A 19,074-nucleotide genomic window follows, 5' to 3' on the forward strand; every position below is an offset into this window, starting at 1 on the left:
TTGAATTACTACTAAATTGTAAATTTTATTCCAATATCGGCTTATCGCCGAAAGGAGTAGTAAAATTCCTTTTATCAATTTCGTTTTCATTCATTGAGTTTTGCATGATACTTTATGATAATAAGTCTCAGTTATCAAGACATAAAAAATTTATTTCACGACAAAAACTATATAAAAAATATCAACTGTTTAGTCGGTTGTGAAGATCATGGCCGATCACTTATGGCCCTTAAGATATTCGTAGATGACGCTGAAATCCTTATCATAGAATCCCTGCCCCATCAACGATCTGTAAACTTGATGAGCAAGAGACCCGAGGGGAATGATTGCGTTGCTCCGAGTCGCTGCGGCCTGGGCGAGGCCGAGATCTTTCGTTATCAATGAGGTCGTGAAGCCTCCCTGGAAGAAATTCCATTACAAACACAATTCATGAGTATTTTCACCGATAGTATACCTTGTAGTCATTGGAGCTGGGAACACTGTCGATTATTCCAGGCACTGGTGGATAGATTTCTGACGACCAGCAGCGTCCGGTACTTGTGTTGATGATGCTGGTCATCACTTTGGGATCTAATCCCAGTCTAAGGAACAATGAATGATATTTTCTATATAATTTCATTTTTTATTTATGAAATTGGTCATTTTTATTATTTCCAGGTTCATTTGGGACTTACCGATCGGCAAGGTTGACTGCTTCCGATACGCCGATCATACTAATCGCTAATAACATGTTGTTACATAATTTTGCGACCTGGCCCATGCCCACATCACCACAATGAACAACTCGTGCTCCCATAGCTTCGAGAAGGGGCTTGGCTCTCTCATACTGTTGTTTCTCACCACCCACCATGAAGGTCAATGTAGCATCGCGTGCACCAACAACACCTACGACAGAAATAAGGCAAACAATTCACCAATTAATAATTAGAGACAGTAATTAACGCTAAATGAGAAGATGAAAAATGTCAAATCATTGTTTTAGTTGAGAATATTATCAACAAAGAAGAAATAACTTCACAAAATTGCTTAAAAAAATAAATATTGCACTAAGTATCGTGCACGTTTGACTGCTTGAATTTTATCTACCTCCTGATACTGGACCATCCAGAAACTTCGCTCCCTTCTTCAGGGTCTCCACAGAAATATTTTGAGACACTAGTGGATCAATTGTACTACTGTCAATGAAAAGGGCATCCTTCTTCACAGCACTGAAACAGAAAAATATGAAATCACCTTAACAAATTGTACTATGACATTCTTCTACGGAAATACCAGTCTTTATAGCTATTTCTTGCCCTTCAGAAAACAATCAACTTTTACCTCAAAAGGCCATTTTCTCCTGTATAACAATTCCATACGTGATCATTCGCAGGTAACATTGTAATGACTACCTCAGAATTTTTTGCAATTTCGGCAACATTCGAAGCAGCTGTAGCTCCCGCTTCAACGACATTCGTCACAGCCGATGAATTTATATCAAAAACATTTAATTTGAAACCCTGAAACATAAATTCTCATTAAAGTACTGGGATCATCAACTTGATAATCAAAAATCAATTTGTAGATTTTTGTATTTTGTTTTGTATTTCATGCAGATAATTTTTTGCATTCCTGAAATTACCTTTTTCATAATATTCTTAGCCATGCTATTGCCCATGTTTCCGAGGCCGATGAATCCAACACTGGAAAAATTTCGCTGACCTGAAAACCAATAACGAGCGGACAAAAATTTTAAACATGTTTTGAAAATTGTGTCTGAGTCATGGACCTCTGTCGTCATTAACTGATTGCAAATAGCCAAATTATCAACGTCTAAATTCCGTAACAGATACCATGTATTCACCTTTGACTGCACAACACGATCTCCTGAGTGTTGCAAAACCCTTGATTGTCGCCATACCGCGGAGTACGAAAGCCACAAAAGAATAAAACCTGAGGAACTTCAGCTAGAATCGGTGACCGACGACTGTGCTATAATCAAATGTAAATGAATGCACATCAATTGTATATCCGCACAATGGCCTCACAGATCGGCACTTATTCCGAAAAATGAGCAGTTAAAATTAATTCCTCAAATGAAAGTGATTAAAACTACAATTTCTGAAGTGCTTGCGCGTCGAAAGTCTCATCAAGTACTGCATACGAACGGGTAATTCGCAATTTATCAGGATTAAGAATACTTAATTCTCAAATATTATGTCAATGTGCGTCAGGGACGATAGAGTACCCCTGATGTACTCGCTGAAAACATATTATGAAACGATTGATAAGATAACCCATACGACGAGGGAGTGAAATTACGAGATTGGATGTGAAATACTCTTATCAATGGAGAAATGCACGTTAGCCATAGTGTAGGGTACATTAGTCGCAAAATAATGTGTGGAAATTTTTATTGACTTAGGGCTGATGGGTCGAGCTGATTCTACCCATTGATGGGATATTATTCCGCATAAAATTTATGGATTTTTTATATTAATCGTACGCAGATCTTTCCAATGTGGGCTTTTAACAAGTTAATGGTATTTTATGTATAGGATTACAATTCTATGGGGAATTAATAACGACATTCCTCATGTAAAGAGGAGCCCTCACCTAATGATCATATGGAAATAAAAATCATCCATAAATACTCCAATTAACAGTACAAAGAGTCAACGAATTACTGATGTGTTTGAAAAGACTTCTTGCTATGAAACATGACCCCAATGCCGACCCTAGAAGCATTGCCAACTGAACTTATAATTCCTGACGATCCACGTCAATTACCCATCGCATTGAATATTCCATCAATAACAGTGTAAAAAAAAGGAAAAAGTACGAATAGAGAGAAGCAATTAATCTAGACTATCGCTGTCCACATCGATGTTGTCTCTCTTATCAGCAACACTTGGGTCGATGAAAATACAAAGTAATACCGCACTTTTGGTTTTACAACAAATAAACGATCGCCCTGGCACGCAAACATTTTGAGTCAGCGAATGGCCATTAGACCGGGCTTGAAAAGCAAAAAAAATTGGCGTGAAAATAAATGATCGGAGCAAGATCCCTACAAGAGATTTCCCGAGGCTTCTCATGTAAAACAATGCTATTGATCGTTCAGTGTGAAGTTTAATGTCATGCAAAGAACAGGAATACGGCTGACGGTGCTGTCAGAGTGTTGATTATGTCCCTCGCGAATACAAGAAGTTCGACATTTAACGCATGAATAATGTGGAAATGTGCCATGTTGGTCTGCCTAGTGAGTAATTTTGTTGGTGGAGACAGAAATCATGTTATGACTGATTTTGACCGAGCGTCTTGGCTGGATGATCAAGACTTCAAGGACATGATTGATTACTCCTTCGAGGGATCCAGGTGTTGCAATATCTTCGTCGAGGGTAATTCCATTCGCTATTGGTTTCTACGAGTCATGAGAGTTGAGAGAAAGTTTATATTTCAGGACTGATGGAGAGGGTGGATGTGATGTTCCACCAGTTTATCAAATTATATGGACATGATTATACGGTCAACAACATCAATCGCAGGTGTAACGCTTATTTGTTGCTTGCGGAGAAGCCCAGGAGTCTTATCAACGCAGTTAAAAAGTTTCTGTTGTCAATTTATGGAGTGGAATGAAGTGGGACGGTCCCTTCTGTAAAATTTAATTTATCAATTTAATTATTTTGAATTTCTCCTAAAACATTTCGGATTGTGGATCTTTTAACTTCAAAAAGCGGTCACAGTAATTTGTCTGTGCGGTTTTCGAGTTATTGACCATTGAAGACGATTCATTTTGGAGGGACTGTTTCCCTTGTATACCTCTGATGTCTCTAGTATTCATAAATAAATTATCTTTCAGAGTTCCTACAGCAATCGCTCTAACTGAAATCCTGATAATTTTTAATTCTGAAATCGAGGAAAATTCCCTCCTATTCAACGCCTCATTCTACAAGAACGCAAACGTCAATCTTATCTCGCCAACAGGGAGATGGAGTTTATCAGAGATGTTCCTGTTACCCCGAGTGTTCAAAAAAGTCTCCAGGTATAGAATCTAATCAGGATGAACATATGTTCTTTCTTGAGTTCGCAAGACAGTCCGACTAGCTCCCTATTCAATTTTTCTTATAGAAATAGGAACTAGAATAGGAATAGTGAGACTGAATACTAGTATAATTCCACACCTCGTTTACCAACAGGAACTCCAATATGAAACACAACAAGGGTATTGTTGACCTGGAAGGGCGTCAATTACAGGTGGCTACGTTTTATGTCCCACCAATGTCTTATCTATCGACGAGTGAAAATAGAACAGTGAATGAAGTGGAGGGGGAATTTTTCTCGTCAAATGACAGTAATTGATTTGCGATCTTACTCTCCGACGACCTCATACAATAATGTAATTAATGGACATTTGAATTTGTTTCGAAGCGATGGAGTGGGACGGAGTTGAGGTAAAGTTATTCGTCATAATGGCTAAACACCTGAACTTCACGTGGATGATTAGAAAACCTAATGGAGGATATCGGTAAGAAGAATTGAAATATGGGAACATTTCTGCGTATAAAATGTTACATTAAATAGTCACTGCTGACAAAATATTATTGAAGTCAATAGAAATGACTTGAACAAAGAATTTACTTTGACTCAAGCAGATCATTTCGGGGGACTTGACTGTTTCCAGGTACGGAAGGGCCAAGAATTCCACTTGGCAGGGCGGAATGATCGGTCAGTTATTCAGGAAAGAAGTTGATCTTGCCTTTGGTGGAATCTGGTTTACCTACGATCCGTACAGATATGTAAATTTATCAGTGCCCTGGTACCAAGTGTCTATACATTTCCTGGTACCCCGGCCACATCCGATCATCAACTTCTGGGCCCTCACGACACCAATCACCCTAGAAGTCTGGATTGCGGTGGTCGTTACCATAGCTATGCAAAGCCTCAATATCTGGTGCAAAGCCAGGATTAATCCTAAAGTTCCTTCCAGTAAGAAAAACCGGTTATGTAGTACATAGTTTTAATTTTTATTTTAATAAGAAGCCCTTATGTTGTTTGAGAACATCCTTGATAGTAAATTAACGTAGGAGGTGATTACATTTACCCTGAGATTGCTCTTCACAATCAATAAATATAAAATCCTCTTCATCACAGAAAGATCATGAGAGAAAATTCAGACTATTGGAATTCATAAATTGAATATTAATTAGCATGTGTTACCGTAGGGTTCAAAAGCTTTTCCAATACACTTCTGGAGTTAATTGGCCGTCTGCTGGGTTCTTGGGCGCCTAGACAGACGATCGGTCTTCGCGTTCAGCTGCATCTCTGGCATTTCGCTGGGCTTCTCATTGTCACGGCTTATTCCAGCAGCTTGGCAGCGAGGCTGACAACTCCGGACTATGAACAAAGGTGCAAAGAATCAGAGAAGTTGCAGAATGCATGATAATAAAAAGTTTTATGAAGTGACAAGTAAAATTTGTCTTTTTGTTTCGCTCGTCTTCCCTAATATTTACTGATCTGCATTTTCAGAATCGATACGGCCGATCAATTTTTAGAAAGCAATTTAACATGGGGTCGAGAAGGTCCAATTCCCAAATTTGATGACTACTTCGAGGAGCAGGTGAGCGGATAAAAAACCCGTAAAACTAACGAGGAAAAATCTTCCTGAAATATTATTGCAGTATCGTGAAAAAATGCGAGAGAGATTTCAAACAGAGAAGTCGCCGGCTCAAAGGCAGAAGAAAATCGACCAAGGAAATTACGCGATCGTTGGGAAAATCATCAGGTCCATGTTCTTTCCTGAGAATGAAATTCGTTCGTCTGATCTGCATGTAACTAGTCCTCTCAATAATTATTACTAAAATTAATCCATTGGACGACAATTCTAACAGCTCTTTTCAGAATTACAGAGTGATGAAAGAGAGTTTTGGAAAGTACTATGTCTGCTTCGCAACTCAACCTTGGCTTGTGCTGTCAATAGACCGAGTAATGTCTCACCACGATTCACAATTCGTTGGCAATTGATTTTGATGGAACCTTCTGGTCCATCAAGTTCGTTTAGGTATCCGAGACTGAGAAAAAAATAACTTTTGTCAAGAGCATTTCGGTTTTTCATGGGAGATAAATTTATTTCTTCATATTTGTCCTTTTGAAATGGTCCCCACCCATTTTGAAATAATTGAGAATAATTCTAAATTAGCGAGCAGTCACTGGATTAATGTCCACTATTTTATTCGACTTTCTTTTCAGCTTTGCATTCATAATTAAATTTCATTGCTTTTGATTTTGTAGTCCGAGCAAAACTTGTCAAAAAAATCAGTTCATTTTTCTCTCAGTGTGTTCTTCAGTCGTAATTATTACTCCATTAACCCCCACGAATTTTCAGATGATGACGCGATTGATAGAACACGGTTTCGCAAACTATTTCCTGAAAGACGTCATCCAAAGACGAACCAGCATAAGTCTCCGAGAAGTGCGAATCGAGCAGGATGGCGATAATGTCGATGGAGCTGTACCTCTGCAGCTGAAGCCACTGGGAGCAGGATTCATCGTTCTGTTTCTTGGCCATGCGATTGCCACAATCATCTTCTATTTTGAACTGAGGCAGAACAACGATGAGAAATCAATTCTCAGGACAATTATGGATATGAAAAGAGTACCATGCATGTCAGATCAATCCTGCAGGCTCAGAAGAGCCAGGCATCAGACTCTCCGGAAGAAAAGAACGACAAACCAATGGTGATTATTTCAAACTATTGTCTCCACCATTGTGACAGTCATGAATATAATCGCGTAATTGCACTGTATTTTGGTTGAATAGGAACGTATTAATTCCAGATTAAATCGAGCCGCTGTATCAAAGGTCGAGAGGTGGAAAAAACCAATGAATGTTTCATCTGCCGGAGTCTACCTCTTTTATCATTACCTCGTGCTTGATAATTATTAGAGAAATCAAACGAATGCAAATAATGATACAAGGATTATGTAATATTTACCACGGTTATTCCACAAATCATTGAATTCCGATTATAGACTATGAAATAATGAGCGTTGGACTTTTTTGATGTGTCAACCCATCGCGTTGTGACAGCTGTTGTAATTGGAAACTGTTCCTGATGCCCCTCTGCATGTGTCAATAAATATAATAATATTTATCCTTCAGTATTCGATCAACTAATATTTCTAAAACTATATCCGTATGAGTCAACAATTACAACGAGACTTGCGTAAGCTCAGAGGGTAATTGTGAGTAATTGCAAATTTTCGTGTGACTACCTCTTTCTATCGGCCTGTGCATCTCAATTAACGGTGTGCGTGTTTACAATATGGGCAAAGCGGGTTATTATCAAGGGCTTAATAATAAGGCGATAGATGTGGAAACAGCCTTCCCACATGTTTTTTGATTATCCATGATATGAAGGTCGATTATCCACTCCTCATCTGACAGGTCAACAATAAATTTGAAGACGAAAGTCATATGATGATCGAGCAGAACGGTGGACTAGATTCAGTATAATCGAGAGAACAACCGCAAAGGCTCTTCATTGCATTCGCAAAAAGTTCGTGCAATAGTTAAAATGGGCCTTGGAGTTCGACCTTCAGCAATATGGAAATATTTGCCTATTTTACTGCATTTAGGCAATTTCACGAGTGCAAGAGGTGATATTAAATTTGATATCGATCGCCGATTGTGGTTGAATGACAGGGACTTTGAAATGATGATAAAATATTCCTATGCCCTATCTACGTGTTGCAATATCTTCATCAATGGTAAATTACCGTCGAAATACCGGACAAAACATTTTATAAAATATTCATCAAAAATCGCACTGTACTGATTTTTTTTATATAAAATAGTTCGCATTGAAAATTCGAATCGATTTGCATAAAATTTCTGGACTGAAGTGTCTCTATTACGCTCTATTGTTGTATCTTATATTACTTATGATTGCCTCCACCCAATTGTTGACAGAAACAACAAGGAATGTAGGAACGTTGTTCAATTTATTCATAAAAATATACCCGTATGATTACACGACTGGAAGCATTGAATACGGGTGTCGCGGATTCTTCCTGGTGGGATCCACTGAAAAAAGCCTTGCTCAAGCCATGAGCAGGTAAGTGAATGAAAAATACAGTTGTCGATGAAAAAATAAAACCGTAACAGCAACGATTAGTCTTCTGCCCATGGAAATAATGTCGTTTTCATATATTCAGAGTTCCAACCGCAGTCTCCACGACTGAAATTCTCATCATCGTTGATGGTAATTTGCAAGACGATTCACCTCTACTCAATGTCAGTCTTTTTCAACATTCCAATGTCAATATCGTGTCACACACTGGCAATTGGACCTTATCCGAAAATTTTCTGCAGCCCCGCGTGTTCAAGAAAGTCCACAGGTGCGGCGAAATATTCTGAAAAAAAATTAGATTGTTGTGTTTATGCGATTTTTTGGCTAACAGATCCTCCGAGATGCGTCACAAGACCGGCATCGTTGATCTCGAGGGCCGACAATTAATAATTACAACATTCAATATAGCACCGTTCTCATATCTGTCGACAACCGTCAACAGGACTGTTAATGGAATTCAGGGGCAGTACTTCGTGACAAATGATGGTAGACACTTTGTGTTTGCTGATGGATATTGTTAATCAATATTTTGTAACTTCATCATTTACAATTAGTACATTTTTTTTTACAGAATACGAGTTGGACGGAGTTGAAGTGAAATTATTTCTGATAATGGCTGAGCAAATGAACTTCACGTGGATAATAAGAAAACCTGATGGTCCCTACAGGTTTGAAACAGAAAAATATACGAAAGGAAATATTCAATAAAAATTCCTCATCTTTTGCGCCAACAGGAAACCTTATTAGCTATTTTTAATTAACGAAAACAAAATCATTTTTTCAGACATGGGCGGGCCAATGGGACTGCTTGGAACGGGGGAATGATCGGTCTATTATACAGAAAAGAAGTTGATTTGGCATTCGGAGAGGTCTGGCTCGAGGTCGAAAAATCCCAGTACGTGAATTTATCTGTGCCCTGGCACCAAGTGTGGATAAACTTTCTGGTACCCCGACCAAAACCCACAGAGAATGTTTGGGCCCTTGCGAGACCCTTTCGACTGAACGTTTGGATCGCGGTCATTGCAATTGTCGTACTCGAAAGCATCGCCATATGGGGGAAGGCACGGATTAATTCGAAATTACCTCCAAGTAATTATTTAATTATTCGTACAGAAAATTAGGATATTCACATGATCAATGTGTTGTCCTTTTTGACCCGATTCGCACGAAAATGGACGAGACATCAACGGGATTTTTACTGTTAATCGGGTGTGGCTCTCAGTTTTAATATGTTTAACATAAATGTCATATTGAAGGGTTCAGAAGCTATATAAATACCCTCATGGAAGTGGTAGGCCGACTAGTGGGTACCTGGGCGCCTCGAAAAACTCAGGGAATTCGAATTCAACTTCAATTTTGGCACTTTGCTGGACTTCTCATGGTAACGGCCTATTCTAGCAGTTTAGCTGCAATACTAACTACTCCAGACTATGCGCCAAGGTAATTAATCCACAGAACGTGCATAATTACCTGTGAAAAAAAATTTAGCAATTATTCAGAAATGAATATTTCTCTGTACCACACCTCATAATTCTTCTGGTCTGATAGTATCTGAGTACCGCTAGAATACGAAAGCTTTCGAGCTTCGCTCGTATATTTCTTAATTGCTATTTTTCCAGGATTGACACAATAGCCCAATTTGTCAAAGCTAATCTAACGTGGGGTCGGGAAAGAACACCGCCGAACTACAAACATTACTTCGACCTGAACGTAAAATATCAACAATGCTAACATGCATAAATTATAGCAAATATATAAGATCAGAAGAATATTTTTACAGGATCCATACGCCAAACAATTGTCCAACGGATTCCTCATCGAAAACAGTCAAGAAGATAGACAGTCGAAAATTCGAAAAGGCAATTACGCTATTATTGGAAAGATCAGCCATTCGATCTTCTTCCCAGAGGTCAACATTTGCAATAGCGATCTTGCTGTAAATAACCCATCAATATTACAATATCCTACATCCTACAAAATCGAAAAAAAACACCGCAAAATTACGTTCACAGAGAAGATCGGTGGCTTCCGGTTTCTGACCCTCTAAAACTAGTAATTTTGATTTTCCGACATTCCGCCAATCTTTTATCCTTTTTCCTCATATTTTTCAGAATTACAGGGTGATGCGAGAATCGACAGCTAAATTCTATATTTCCTTCGGCGCTCAATCATGGCTTGTGCCCTCAATTGACACCGTAATTACGTCTTGAGTAAACTCCACAACTGCATTTTATTTATTAATCAATGGGGAATTTTTAAAAAAATAGATGATGCGACGCTTAACGGAAACTGGTTTAGTTGAATATCACCTGCGAGACGTCATTCGTCGCAGGGTCAACGGCAGTCATCGCGATGTTTTTATCGAGCACGACGGAGAAAATACTGACGGCCCTAGAGCTTTGAAATTGAAACCTCTCGGTGCAGGATTCGTAGTACTTCTCATTGGCTACATAATAGCAACAATTATTTTCTACTTTGAATTAACGAGTAAAAACAAGGCACATCGACTATGCAAGTGCAGTTAAGCAGCTGCAGAAATTTTCAATCACAGTTCCTTAAAAATTGTTGGTATTCTTCGAATTTCTGAAGGCAGTTATGTATTTTTGATGGCGGATTTTAGTGAAAATTTTTCATTTGCGCAGATTACTTGGCCATCCACGTTAATACTGTGCAAATATTCTAAAAAATTGCGAAGAGCGTGTGGGACATGTGGAAGGTATTGTGATAAGAATACAAGTGCAAAGTGTAGCTTCACAAATATAGATAAATGTAGATATCGAACTGATTTAAGTTTGCCCTCGTCCACTCTGTTTAATGCCCCTACACATTCACAACTGTCACTTCGAACATGGAAGGGACGATTCGCTAATTCTCACCTCCGAGAATATTTTCAAAAACAGGACGCACTACGAGGGTAACAATTCCAAAAATATTACATAACAAATAATAAAAGTAGCCGCTAAATCTTCTTAGGACATTTGCAAAACAAAAATTTTAAAAATTAAGGATCAGAAAAATTGTACAAAAAATTCATAAAATTGAGTCAAAGTTTAAAGCACCAAAACCGCGAACTGAAACGAAAAATTTGTAACTGAAATCGCGCCTCGAAATGAATAAACCTTTCCCCCTCTCCCAGCATTTTACATACGGGTATACTATATGGCTACACCTGGCTCCGATCGGCAGCCTCTCCAAGCAGAGCGACCAGTCTGCCTACGGAAGCAAAGCCGGTTCTCTCTTTTATTACCTCTTCTACGAACATCCTCATGCTCGTACGGATGTAACAAAAAGATACTGAAAGAATTGGTACTGTTTTCGGTCACTCAAACTCCAACTTCCTCAAGTTCATTGTCAAAAATAGTAAAAAACTCATTCGGATGTGCATCACAATGATGATGAAGTGACGTTGAATAAAAGCGGGAGTCATACAGGCTTCAATCTTCCCTCCCGGACATCTGTAATATATCTTAATTACGCCAACTCATGAGAATGACGCGAGAGGAACACATAAACGAAGGTATGTGCACTCGATTTTCTAATGGAAAATTCGCATGTAAATTTATTTCATTTTGTTCATTTTGTTTTTATTTTCATTGCACAATTCTTGTTAATGGAATTTTACCAACTATTGACTTATAAATTATGATATATGATAGATTACTTATAGGCTTTCATCTTACTTTTTTTGTGCCTGAGGAAGATCTGACTCCTCCCCTTCGTTACTATTTCAGCTCAAGCAGTTACAGTTGACCAGCACTTTGCCGATCTAGTCGATGACACGAGTGTTATTGATGAAACACCGAGAGCCTTTAGAAAAGATGACTTACCAGACTGGTATGACGAGCACTTATTCAAAGCGTAAGTTTTCATCTCATTCCTATCATAATAATCCCCCACTATTTTAAAATAATTAACATACGATTAACGCATTTCAGTGGACAGAAGTACTATTGCAATAATTACATGGGGTGTACTCTAGGCGCCATAAGTGGACTCCTCGCTGTTTTAGTTATTCCATCGATCTTGAAAGTGAAGACAAATTATAATTTTTTTATTGAGTAATGATTGTCCCGGAGTGCCAATTAATATTTTATGCAATTGTCAAATTGATCCTTTTAGATCCTAGTATGGACGAAAAAAAGTGGCACTGCCTGTAAGGCGTTCACTAGGTATCTCGAGACGATACTGCATGTGCGCGAACTGTATGTGTCTGATATTAACGATCCCAACTCCAGGTAAATATTGAATAATCTAAGGGAATTAATTAATTAATTGCAATTTTGAATAATGTTTTTTGATCAATAGTTTACGAGACCGGCCAAAAGCCACTAAAATCATGTAGAAAATTCCCAAAATTTTTCTTGTATCATTCCTTTAGTGAACCAGAGACTGAGAGATAATAAAATATAATTGAAAGTTTTTAAACATTGTAGCTCTCTCAATAGACTGATTTCTCGTCGTGTAATTGTTTTCAAGGTTCTGGAAATCCATAAATGTCATGAGATATCTGCACTCCACGAGCAGTCGGAAATCCAGGAAAGCTGGAATGGGCGGAATAACCCATCGTGATATGGCCCTAACACAGTTCGGTTTCATGGGATATGCACTCGTTACACCGACCAAATTGAGTCTGACGAACGAGAAAGAAGGAAGAGAGGGATTTACTCATTTATGGCGAGTCGTTGGACATGCTATTGGAATCTCTGATCAGTGAGAAAACGAAATAATCCATGAACTTTTATATTTATCCTCAACATCACTGCCTGTGAGGCCCCCTGATTCCCCCCCAATTATAAACATTGTTCCTCTGGCAACATTCGCTGTATTATCAAACAAATAAGGAAATTCCGGTTGTCTAAAGAGACATTCTGAGTCAGCAAGTTTTGCAATATAAAAATATGTAAACGAATGGAAATCGCGTTAATGATTCTTCTTCTTTTTCTCAAATCCGCACGTTCTATAAGGAAGACTTTCGATGCAGTTTATTATGTTCATTATTATTGAAGGAGTTCGCTCCTGATTACTACGGACAGAACCGTTTTGTGGAGGAATATCATCAACATAATTCCTGATAAAAATTGCATACTAATGCCTTGACTGCATAAATACGATGTTGAAAAACTGAATACATCCCTGAAAGAAATAGATGTATTAAAATATTTTCGTCACACATCATTCCATTGCAGCCTAAATATTTGTCGCAAAAATGAGGCCGAAACCACTGAACTGTGCGCAAAAATAGTCAACGAGGTATTCAGGCCCCACATGAAAAATTATCCGGAGAAATTTCCAGAAATGACAAAGGCGCTGCTAGATGGAATGTGGTGTATTAATCCTGTTCTTAATTACGATTCTTTGATGAGCTTTTGGTACGATATGAGTGGATTGAAATGTGAGTATCTCCAGCATCTAAAATGACAGGACTGAATGAATTTGGGAAAAAATCCATTGCAAACCAATTTTGATGATACAATGGGGAAATATTGCAGATGACAAACCACTGGGGTTCGCTAGTCAATTAAACTACGCATACAGAGCCTGCATCCTGTACCTTATAGGTAAATACTCCATCACATAATTATCATGTAATATTGTCAATGATCATACACATACGTTGACATTATGAAAGTCGCTTATTTATTTCAGGAACTCCTTATATCGGATTTTTCGTAAGAAATGCATTCAATTATCACCTAAGGATTACGTACTGGATTCTGGAACGTTGGCGATTGCTCGCATGGATCCGCTTCGGCAAGGAACAGTCCAAAATCCACTTGTACCCGAAAGAAACAATTATAGATTAATTTACCATTAGTGTAGATTTGTACTTTCTGATTTATCTCAGTGATTTCTTTGCACTCCTGACTGTCATTCATTATTGTTGTCAGTCACCTCCAAGTTTTCTACACGACTCTGTAAATAAATTAGTTTAAAATACTACAAATGAATCTGTATATTTTAAATAAAGTGGTTCCTTTTGTTCACAATGGATGATTTACCTATTACACACAAAAATTTTAAAGCCCAATTTAAAGGACCGATTTAGGAGAGTCAACAATATGAACAAACCTTAATATTAACCTCCAACATTTTGAGTCAAACAGCTTCGTAAATTTTTTTGCACTAATTATTTGGATCCGTAAAATGAGACAGAAAAAGCAATCACCATATCTCGAATCACTACAAAACAATTCGAAAAAATCCTAATCTACGGTCACCATTCATAGTAAAAAAAGGAGACTCGCTCACGGCTGCCCTCTGCACACGACTATTACAAAAATCACTCGACTAAACAAGTCACCAACATAACCCTCACCCACACCGCCGCAGTACCTGCCGAGGCCATACTGCACTATATCAATGACAAGTCTGGGAGTACACATCTACAGTGCCGCGTTAACCATCATTAAAAAAACGTCTCCGTCATTTACGCCCGAAAAATTCGACGATTGCCATGACTCCACTATCCCCAGTCTCGTGTACTTTAACCTAACTCTAGTGCGAACCCCAAAAAGTCCTTGTGCGAACCCAACCAACGCGAACAAGTGCCAATACTCTTAATTAAATACCATCAGGTCTTGTGAGCCCTCCAAACGTACGATTAAATGTCACTGGACAAAAACAAATACTGAGACAGTGTGACTGTCCTGCAATGTCAACGAAGTCACCTCCGTCCCTCAATTAATCTCCTCGTAGTGTCGAAAGCCTCTAAAAACGTCTATAGAGTCTCCTGGTGATGCAAAATGTACAGTTTCGAGGGTGATTATCGTCGAAGGCCCCAGCAAAATTTGGCTGGAGCCAGTCGTCGTGACGAGAAAGCTGCCCTTCTTCAGCATGCACAGCTGGAGCGAAACAAACGTGAACAGCAACGTAAACGTCAAAATGCAGCATTGAAAATTCATGCTCAAACCCGAAGCTACCTGATCCGTCAATCCGTGAAACGAAATTGTCGAGTAGAATTTGATAGAGCAAAATCCCAAGTCCGAGGTAAACTGCAAACAACCGAGCTAATTCCCTACATAAGAACCCTCCTATTTTTCTATGACACAAAGACCGACTACGAGAGATTGATCTGGTTGCTGGAGCACATTCTCGCGAACAAAAATGACATTCTGAACAGGTACAGCAATAGTGACTGGCTGTGGCGATTGCGATGGATCTTAAAACTGTGTCTGCAGTTTATTCTGGAGATAAGCAGCATAAACCGACAAATTTCAACAGCTCCACCCCTGCGAGTCCTTGAGAGCTTTATAACGTCTGAAAAAAGTCAGGATCAGAAGGACTCTAACGAAAATTATAGGAATCACCTCAGGGACATCCTGAAATACCTAGTCCAGAACTCATACTTTGCAAATGTGAAAAAACTCCTCGAAGAGAACATTCCCCCGCTCGACCAATCCACGTCAATTCCTCCAACTCCGAGGATAAAATGCTACTTTGACTTGATAAAACAACCGCTGATACTGTCCACAGACACAAAATACGATAATGACTTTGCCCTGATAGTGATCAAAGAGTTTGTGAATACAATCTTGGTACCGAGGATGTCGGATCCAGTCAGATTATTCCTAATACCCGCACTATCAGAACTGTCGAGTTTTCCCTATGCAGAGCTGATATGCTGTATCAACAGACTGGAGATTGTTCCAACAAAAAGTCTTCTGTACGCTGTCCTCTCTCTGGAGCCCAAGGATTTCAATCCCTCCACATCAGACACTGTTCTACTGAACTACGTGCAGGTTCTTGCTTCTTTGACATCAACAACACTGAGCCCTCTGCCCTCGGAATCCCCTACCAACGACAACATGGTCGATGACAACGATGACATGAGCATCTCTGATACTGACGTAGTCATGGTGGACCAGAGCCAAGTGGAGATAATGCTCCAGTGTATCAAGATGCTGAATGAAGACGACAGGGTCAGCAGGATTTTGACGTCCTTGGATAAGACCGAGGAGCCTGCTGTTCTCCAGTCCCTCTGCCAACTCTGTCATAACCTACTTAGAACTGATAAGCTAGCTTCTCACAAGTACAAACTCCTCTACATGCTGGCGTTCAAACCAGAATTTGTGAGAAAACTGTGGACTGCACTGATAACGACTAAACAGACTTCGATATTCGGTGGAGGATCGACACCACTGGTGCAGATAATGTCCAGAGGGATAGCCCCCACTGCTGAGGACTCGAAGAACATAGCATCGTTGATGGCTGTCTTCTGTTCGCTGTTCAGTCTGCTGATAGCCACTTTACACGACTCCGAGTTTTTTGCTGAGTCAAAGGAGAATTCTATGGAGGAGCAGGAGTCTGACGACGAGCGGACAGCAATGCCCTTCACAACTGGAGAGTTGGTGCCTCTCAGTGATTATCTGAAAGGTGTTTGCCTTGGTCTGGTGGAACTGGCCTTCCCTGATTGTCGACCTACCGTCAGGGATGACTACAAACGAGCTGTCCTGGGCCCTTCGGCGAAGGGCATTCAGAACAAACAAGATACACAGATGTGGGTTCATCTGTTCAAAGCAACCTCTGGACTCCTCAGACAGCTACACACGAGAGATCTGAGGAGGCAATTTTGTCCTGATGGCCACTGGATCACCTCGAACATTCCTATTCCCTTGGACAAACCCCAGGACATCACCTGGAGAAGGAGAACCAATCGTACGACTCAGTCACCGTTTCAGGGCTTGAGGAGTCTATCTCAGGATCAAGAGAAGAGTGAACAGGGCCCACCGCTGTCCACCAAGGAGATCAGGATGCTGACACTTCTCAGAGAAGTTCCCTTCATCGTTCCTTTCAATGATCGAGTCATGGTTCTTCAGTCATTAATTTATCGGGACAAAATGGAGCATCAGGGGGAGCTCACCCACTTCATGCAGGGCCCCTCTATTCAGATATCGGTCAGAAGGAACTATCTGTATGAGGATGCTCTTGACAAGCTATCTCCTGAGAATGAACCTGAGTTGAGGCTCAAGATGAGGGTCCAGTTGGTTAATACTGCTGGGGTTGAAGAGGCTGGAGTTGACGGTGGGGGACTCATCAGGGAGTTTCTTTCTGAACTGTTAAAGACCAGCTTTGATCCCAACAGGGGCTTCTTCAGGCTCACCAAGGACAACATGTTGTACCCCAACCCAACGGTTCATCTGCTTGTCGACGATTTTCCAAAGCATTACTACTTCATTGGGAGAATGATGGGAAAGGCGATTTATGAGAATCTTCTTGTGGAGCTGCCCTTCGCTGAGTTCTTCCTCTCAAAAATTGTGGGAAGACAATCGGACGTTGATGTGCATCATCTAGCGTCCTTGGATCCCGTCATGTACCGAAATCTTTTGTACTTGAAGAGCTACAAAGGGGATGTTTCTGATCTTGGCCTAGACTTCACTGTTCTCTCTGATGAACTTGGCGAGAGAAGGATCGATGAACTGAAGCCCAAGGGCTCACAGATCCCAGTGACCAATGACAACAGAATTGAGTACATTCATCTGATGGCAGATTATAAACTTAATAAGGAGATCAGACCTCAGTGCTATGCCTTTAAGCAGGGCATCGCTAATGTCATCCCTCTGGAGTGGCTGCAGATGTTCAATAATAAGGAGATGCAGGTCCTTATTTCTGGGGCACAGATTCCTGTAGATGTGGACGACTTGAAGATGCACACTAATTACACAGGGGGATATGCTCCTGATCATCGTACTATTGTCACGTTCTGGAAGGTTGTGGAGAGTTTTACTAATAAGCAGAAAGGACAGCTTCTCAAATTTGTTACTAGCTGCAGCAGACCGCCTCTTCTAGGCTTTAAGGTAACCAGGGCCGGGGAGAGGGATTATTATTAATTATCATAGCGATTGTTAACATTCTTTTTTATTTGAACTAACACTGGCAAACAATATTAATGAATTCTCTGTATCAGGAACTTGATCCACCCTTTTGCATACAACACGCCGGCACAATCGATCGTCTACCAACATCCAGTACCTGTATGAATCTTCTAAAACTGCCAGAATTTCTAGATGAATCAACACTACGTGAAAAACTGCTCTATGCGATTCAAGCTGGCGCTGGATTTGAACTTAGCTAATTGAGCCCATCAAACAAAAACACAATGTGTTACAATTTATCTTTTTCATCAGCAGTTTATCAACTGTCATTGTTCTGACAGTAAATCATTCAAGACTGTGCCATTAAAATATCTACAATTCTCGGGGATTTTGTGGAGATGATTACTGAATATTGAAACCGAACGATAATTTAGCGAAAATAATTACATTTTTGATGGGGATATTTTGGATTTTTCGTGAACGAGGTGTTTCTTCATAATTTTGCAGTTGATATCTCTAGATGATTGTAAATTATGTATATCGAGTTGTGTGTTTATTTTTCAGCGGTGGTATATCGACTTATTACTGAAGATGATTTAACGAGTATTTATAGGACCCGATCATGTGAAACATAGAGACGTGTATAGAATTATCGAGAATGAATTTATGTGCTGCACCGTGTGGGATATATATGTGAAATCAAGTAATTCTTCTACGGTGTCATAGTGAAATAAATGTCAAATGTTGATGTAATTGTTAGCCTAGTCTCAGTGGACTGGCCTTTTTTTCTTTCTCCAATTACAAAACCTTGTGATATATGGATATATTATTATACAAACATATTTTTCGTCTTTGATGATCTTTCTTATTATTGTATATGTGAAATTTGGAACATTAAAATGTAATCGGGGCCACGGTGAAATGGTATATGTGGCTTTTTTTACAATGACTCCTTGGAAAGCTCATTCTTAGAATTTTTCAATTTAGAACTTTTTTTTTAATTAAAAAAATTAGTGAATAACTGAACACCAAATTAACGAAATTTTTACAAAAAAACAATGCATATTGTCTTATATACGGATAATTATTGATTTGATCCGTCGTCCCAGAAACCCAAAAATAATTCAAATTTTCCGCCGTTCACGCCATTA

General features: G+C 39.4%; 6 protein-coding genes across 10 annotated transcripts; 5 read left to right on the forward strand and 1 right to left on the reverse strand.

Moving 5' to 3' along the window:
• Nucleotides 1-5: 5 nt before the first annotated feature.
• On the reverse strand, nt 6-5,341 carry LOC135162117 (probable 3-hydroxyisobutyrate dehydrogenase, mitochondrial). 3 transcript variants are annotated; one of them, XM_064120274.1, is made up of 8 exons: nt 5,200-5,341; nt 1,844-1,971; nt 1,622-1,701; nt 1,321-1,499; nt 1,087-1,208; nt 675-885; nt 455-581; nt 6-399 (listed from the first exon to the last, which is right to left on the reverse strand). In XM_064120274.1, the coding sequence occupies exons 2-8, from the start codon at nt 1,896-1,898 to the stop codon at nt 217-219; spliced, it is 957 nt and encodes a 318-aa protein (XP_063976344.1). In that variant the 5' UTR covers nt 1,899-1,971; nt 5,200-5,341; the 3' UTR covers nt 6-216. The 3 variants fall into 3 exon arrangements, with proteins under 3 accessions (XP_063976344.1, XP_063976345.1, XP_063976346.1); XM_064120275.1 differs by lacking the exon at nt 5,200-5,341 and adding an exon at nt 2,096-2,114; XM_064120276.1 differs by lacking the exon at nt 1,844-1,971 and having other exon boundaries at nt 5,200-5,336.
• Nucleotides 2,255-7,537, forward strand: LOC135162087 (glutamate receptor U1-like). Of its 3 annotated transcripts, XM_064120217.1 has the most exons (13): nt 2,255-3,380; nt 3,443-3,587; nt 3,842-4,024; nt 4,179-4,333; nt 4,411-4,507; nt 4,664-4,968; nt 5,205-5,388; nt 5,509-5,599; nt 5,661-5,810; nt 5,881-5,964; nt 6,365-6,717; nt 6,800-7,224; nt 7,427-7,537. In XM_064120217.1, the coding sequence occupies exons 1-12, from the start codon at nt 3,212-3,214 to the stop codon at nt 6,819-6,821; spliced, it is 1,938 nt and encodes a 645-aa protein (XP_063976287.1). In that variant the 5' UTR covers nt 2,255-3,211; the 3' UTR covers nt 6,822-7,224; nt 7,427-7,537. The 3 variants fall into 3 exon arrangements, with proteins under 3 accessions (XP_063976287.1, XP_063976288.1, XP_063976289.1); XM_064120218.1 differs by lacking the exon at nt 7,427-7,537 and having other exon boundaries at nt 6,817-7,127; XM_064120219.1 differs by lacking the exons at nt 5,881-5,964; nt 7,427-7,537 and having other exon boundaries at nt 6,800-7,129.
• On the forward strand, nt 7,315-11,492 carry LOC135162090 (glutamate receptor ionotropic, kainate glr-3-like). The gene is made up of 11 exons (XM_064120226.1): nt 7,315-7,749; nt 7,952-8,096; nt 8,197-8,379; nt 8,443-8,597; nt 8,683-8,779; nt 8,896-9,200; nt 9,368-9,551; nt 9,731-9,821; nt 9,892-10,047; nt 10,223-10,306; nt 10,379-11,492. Exons 1-11 carry the CDS (start codon nt 7,557-7,559, stop codon nt 10,634-10,636), a joined length of 1,851 nt encoding a protein of 616 aa, XP_063976296.1. The 5' UTR covers nt 7,315-7,556; the 3' UTR covers nt 10,637-11,492.
• Nucleotides 10,637-11,492, forward strand: LOC135162131 (uncharacterized). The gene is made up of 2 exons (XM_064120302.1): nt 10,637-11,025; nt 11,248-11,492. Exons 1-2 carry the CDS (start codon nt 10,718-10,720, stop codon nt 11,393-11,395), a joined length of 456 nt encoding a protein of 151 aa, XP_063976372.1. The 5' UTR covers nt 10,637-10,717; the 3' UTR covers nt 11,396-11,492.
• LOC135162114 (uncharacterized) lies at nt 11,319-14,098 on the forward strand. The gene is made up of 8 exons (XM_064120271.1): nt 11,319-11,628; nt 11,843-11,969; nt 12,047-12,140; nt 12,231-12,346; nt 12,588-12,821; nt 13,298-13,503; nt 13,601-13,669; nt 13,758-14,098. Exons 1-8 carry the CDS (start codon nt 11,595-11,597, stop codon nt 13,913-13,915), a joined length of 1,038 nt encoding a protein of 345 aa, XP_063976341.1. The 5' UTR covers nt 11,319-11,594; the 3' UTR covers nt 13,916-14,098.
• Nucleotides 14,099-14,465: 367 nt separating this feature from the next.
• On the forward strand, nt 14,466-18,850 carry LOC135162072 (ubiquitin-protein ligase E3C). The gene is made up of 2 exons (XM_064120176.1): nt 14,466-17,905; nt 18,016-18,850. The coding sequence occupies exons 1-2, from the start codon at nt 14,855-14,857 to the stop codon at nt 18,181-18,183; spliced, it is 3,219 nt and encodes a 1,072-aa protein (XP_063976246.1). The 5' UTR covers nt 14,466-14,854; the 3' UTR covers nt 18,184-18,850.
• The last annotated feature ends 224 nt before the right edge of the window (nt 18,851-19,074 follow it).

The sequence above is a fragment of the Diachasmimorpha longicaudata genome, chromosome 5, assembly GCF_034640455.1.
Source record: "Diachasmimorpha longicaudata isolate KC_UGA_2023 chromosome 5, iyDiaLong2, whole genome shotgun sequence".
Classification (NCBI taxonomy): Eukaryota; Metazoa; Arthropoda; class Insecta; order Hymenoptera; family Braconidae; genus Diachasmimorpha; species Diachasmimorpha longicaudata.

Coding starts and splice junctions, on each gene's coding strand:
- LOC135162117 (XM_064120274.1), bottom strand. CDS start 1,898: ATGGCGACAATCAAGGGTTTTGCAACACTCAGGAGATCGTGTTGTGCA. Junction 1,702..1,843: donor ATCGTGTTGTGCAGTCAAAG/GTGAATACATGG, acceptor ATTGGTTTTCAG/GTCAGCGAAATTTTTCCAGT. Junction 400..454: donor CCAGCTCCAATGACTACAAG/GTATACTATCGG, acceptor AATTTCTTCCAG/GGAGGCTTCACGACCTCATT.
- LOC135162087 (XM_064120217.1), top strand. CDS start 3,212: ATGTGGAAATGTGCCATGTTGGTCTGCCTAGTGAGTAATTTTGTTGGT. Junction 5,389..5,508: donor ACTCCGGACTATGAACAAAG/GTGCAAAGAATC, acceptor CTGCATTTTCAG/AATCGATACGGCCGATCAAT. Junction 5,965..6,364: donor TTGTGCTGTCAATAGACCGA/GTAATGTCTCAC, acceptor ACGAATTTTCAG/ATGATGACGCGATTGATAGA.
- LOC135162090 (XM_064120226.1), top strand. CDS start 7,557: ATGGGCCTTGGAGTTCGACCTTCAGCAATATGGAAATATTTGCCTATT. Junction 7,750..7,951: donor TTGCAATATCTTCATCAATG/GTAAATTACCGT, acceptor AATTGTTGACAG/AAACAACAAGGAATGTAGGA. Junction 9,822..9,891: donor AACATTACTTCGACCTGAAC/GTAAAATATCAA, acceptor ATATTTTTACAG/GATCCATACGCCAAACAATT.
- LOC135162131 (XM_064120302.1), top strand. CDS start 10,718: ATGGCGGATTTTAGTGAAAATTTTTCATTTGCGCAGATTACTTGGCCA. Junction 11,026..11,247: donor AAACAGGACGCACTACGAGG/GTAACAATTCCA, acceptor CCCCTCTCCCAG/CATTTTACATACGGGTATAC.
- LOC135162114 (XM_064120271.1), top strand. CDS start 11,595: ATGAGAATGACGCGAGAGGAACACATAAACGAAG. Junction 11,629..11,842: donor AGAGGAACACATAAACGAAG/GTATGTGCACTC, acceptor TTACTATTTCAG/CTCAAGCAGTTACAGTTGAC. Junction 12,141..12,230: donor TTATTCCATCGATCTTGAAA/GTGAAGACAAAT, acceptor TGATCCTTTTAG/ATCCTAGTATGGACGAAAAA.
- LOC135162072 (XM_064120176.1), top strand. CDS start 14,855: ATGTACAGTTTCGAGGGTGATTATCGTCGAAGGCCCCAGCAAAATTTG. Junction 17,906..18,015: donor CGCCTCTTCTAGGCTTTAAG/GTAACCAGGGCC, acceptor TCTCTGTATCAG/GAACTTGATCCACCCTTTTG.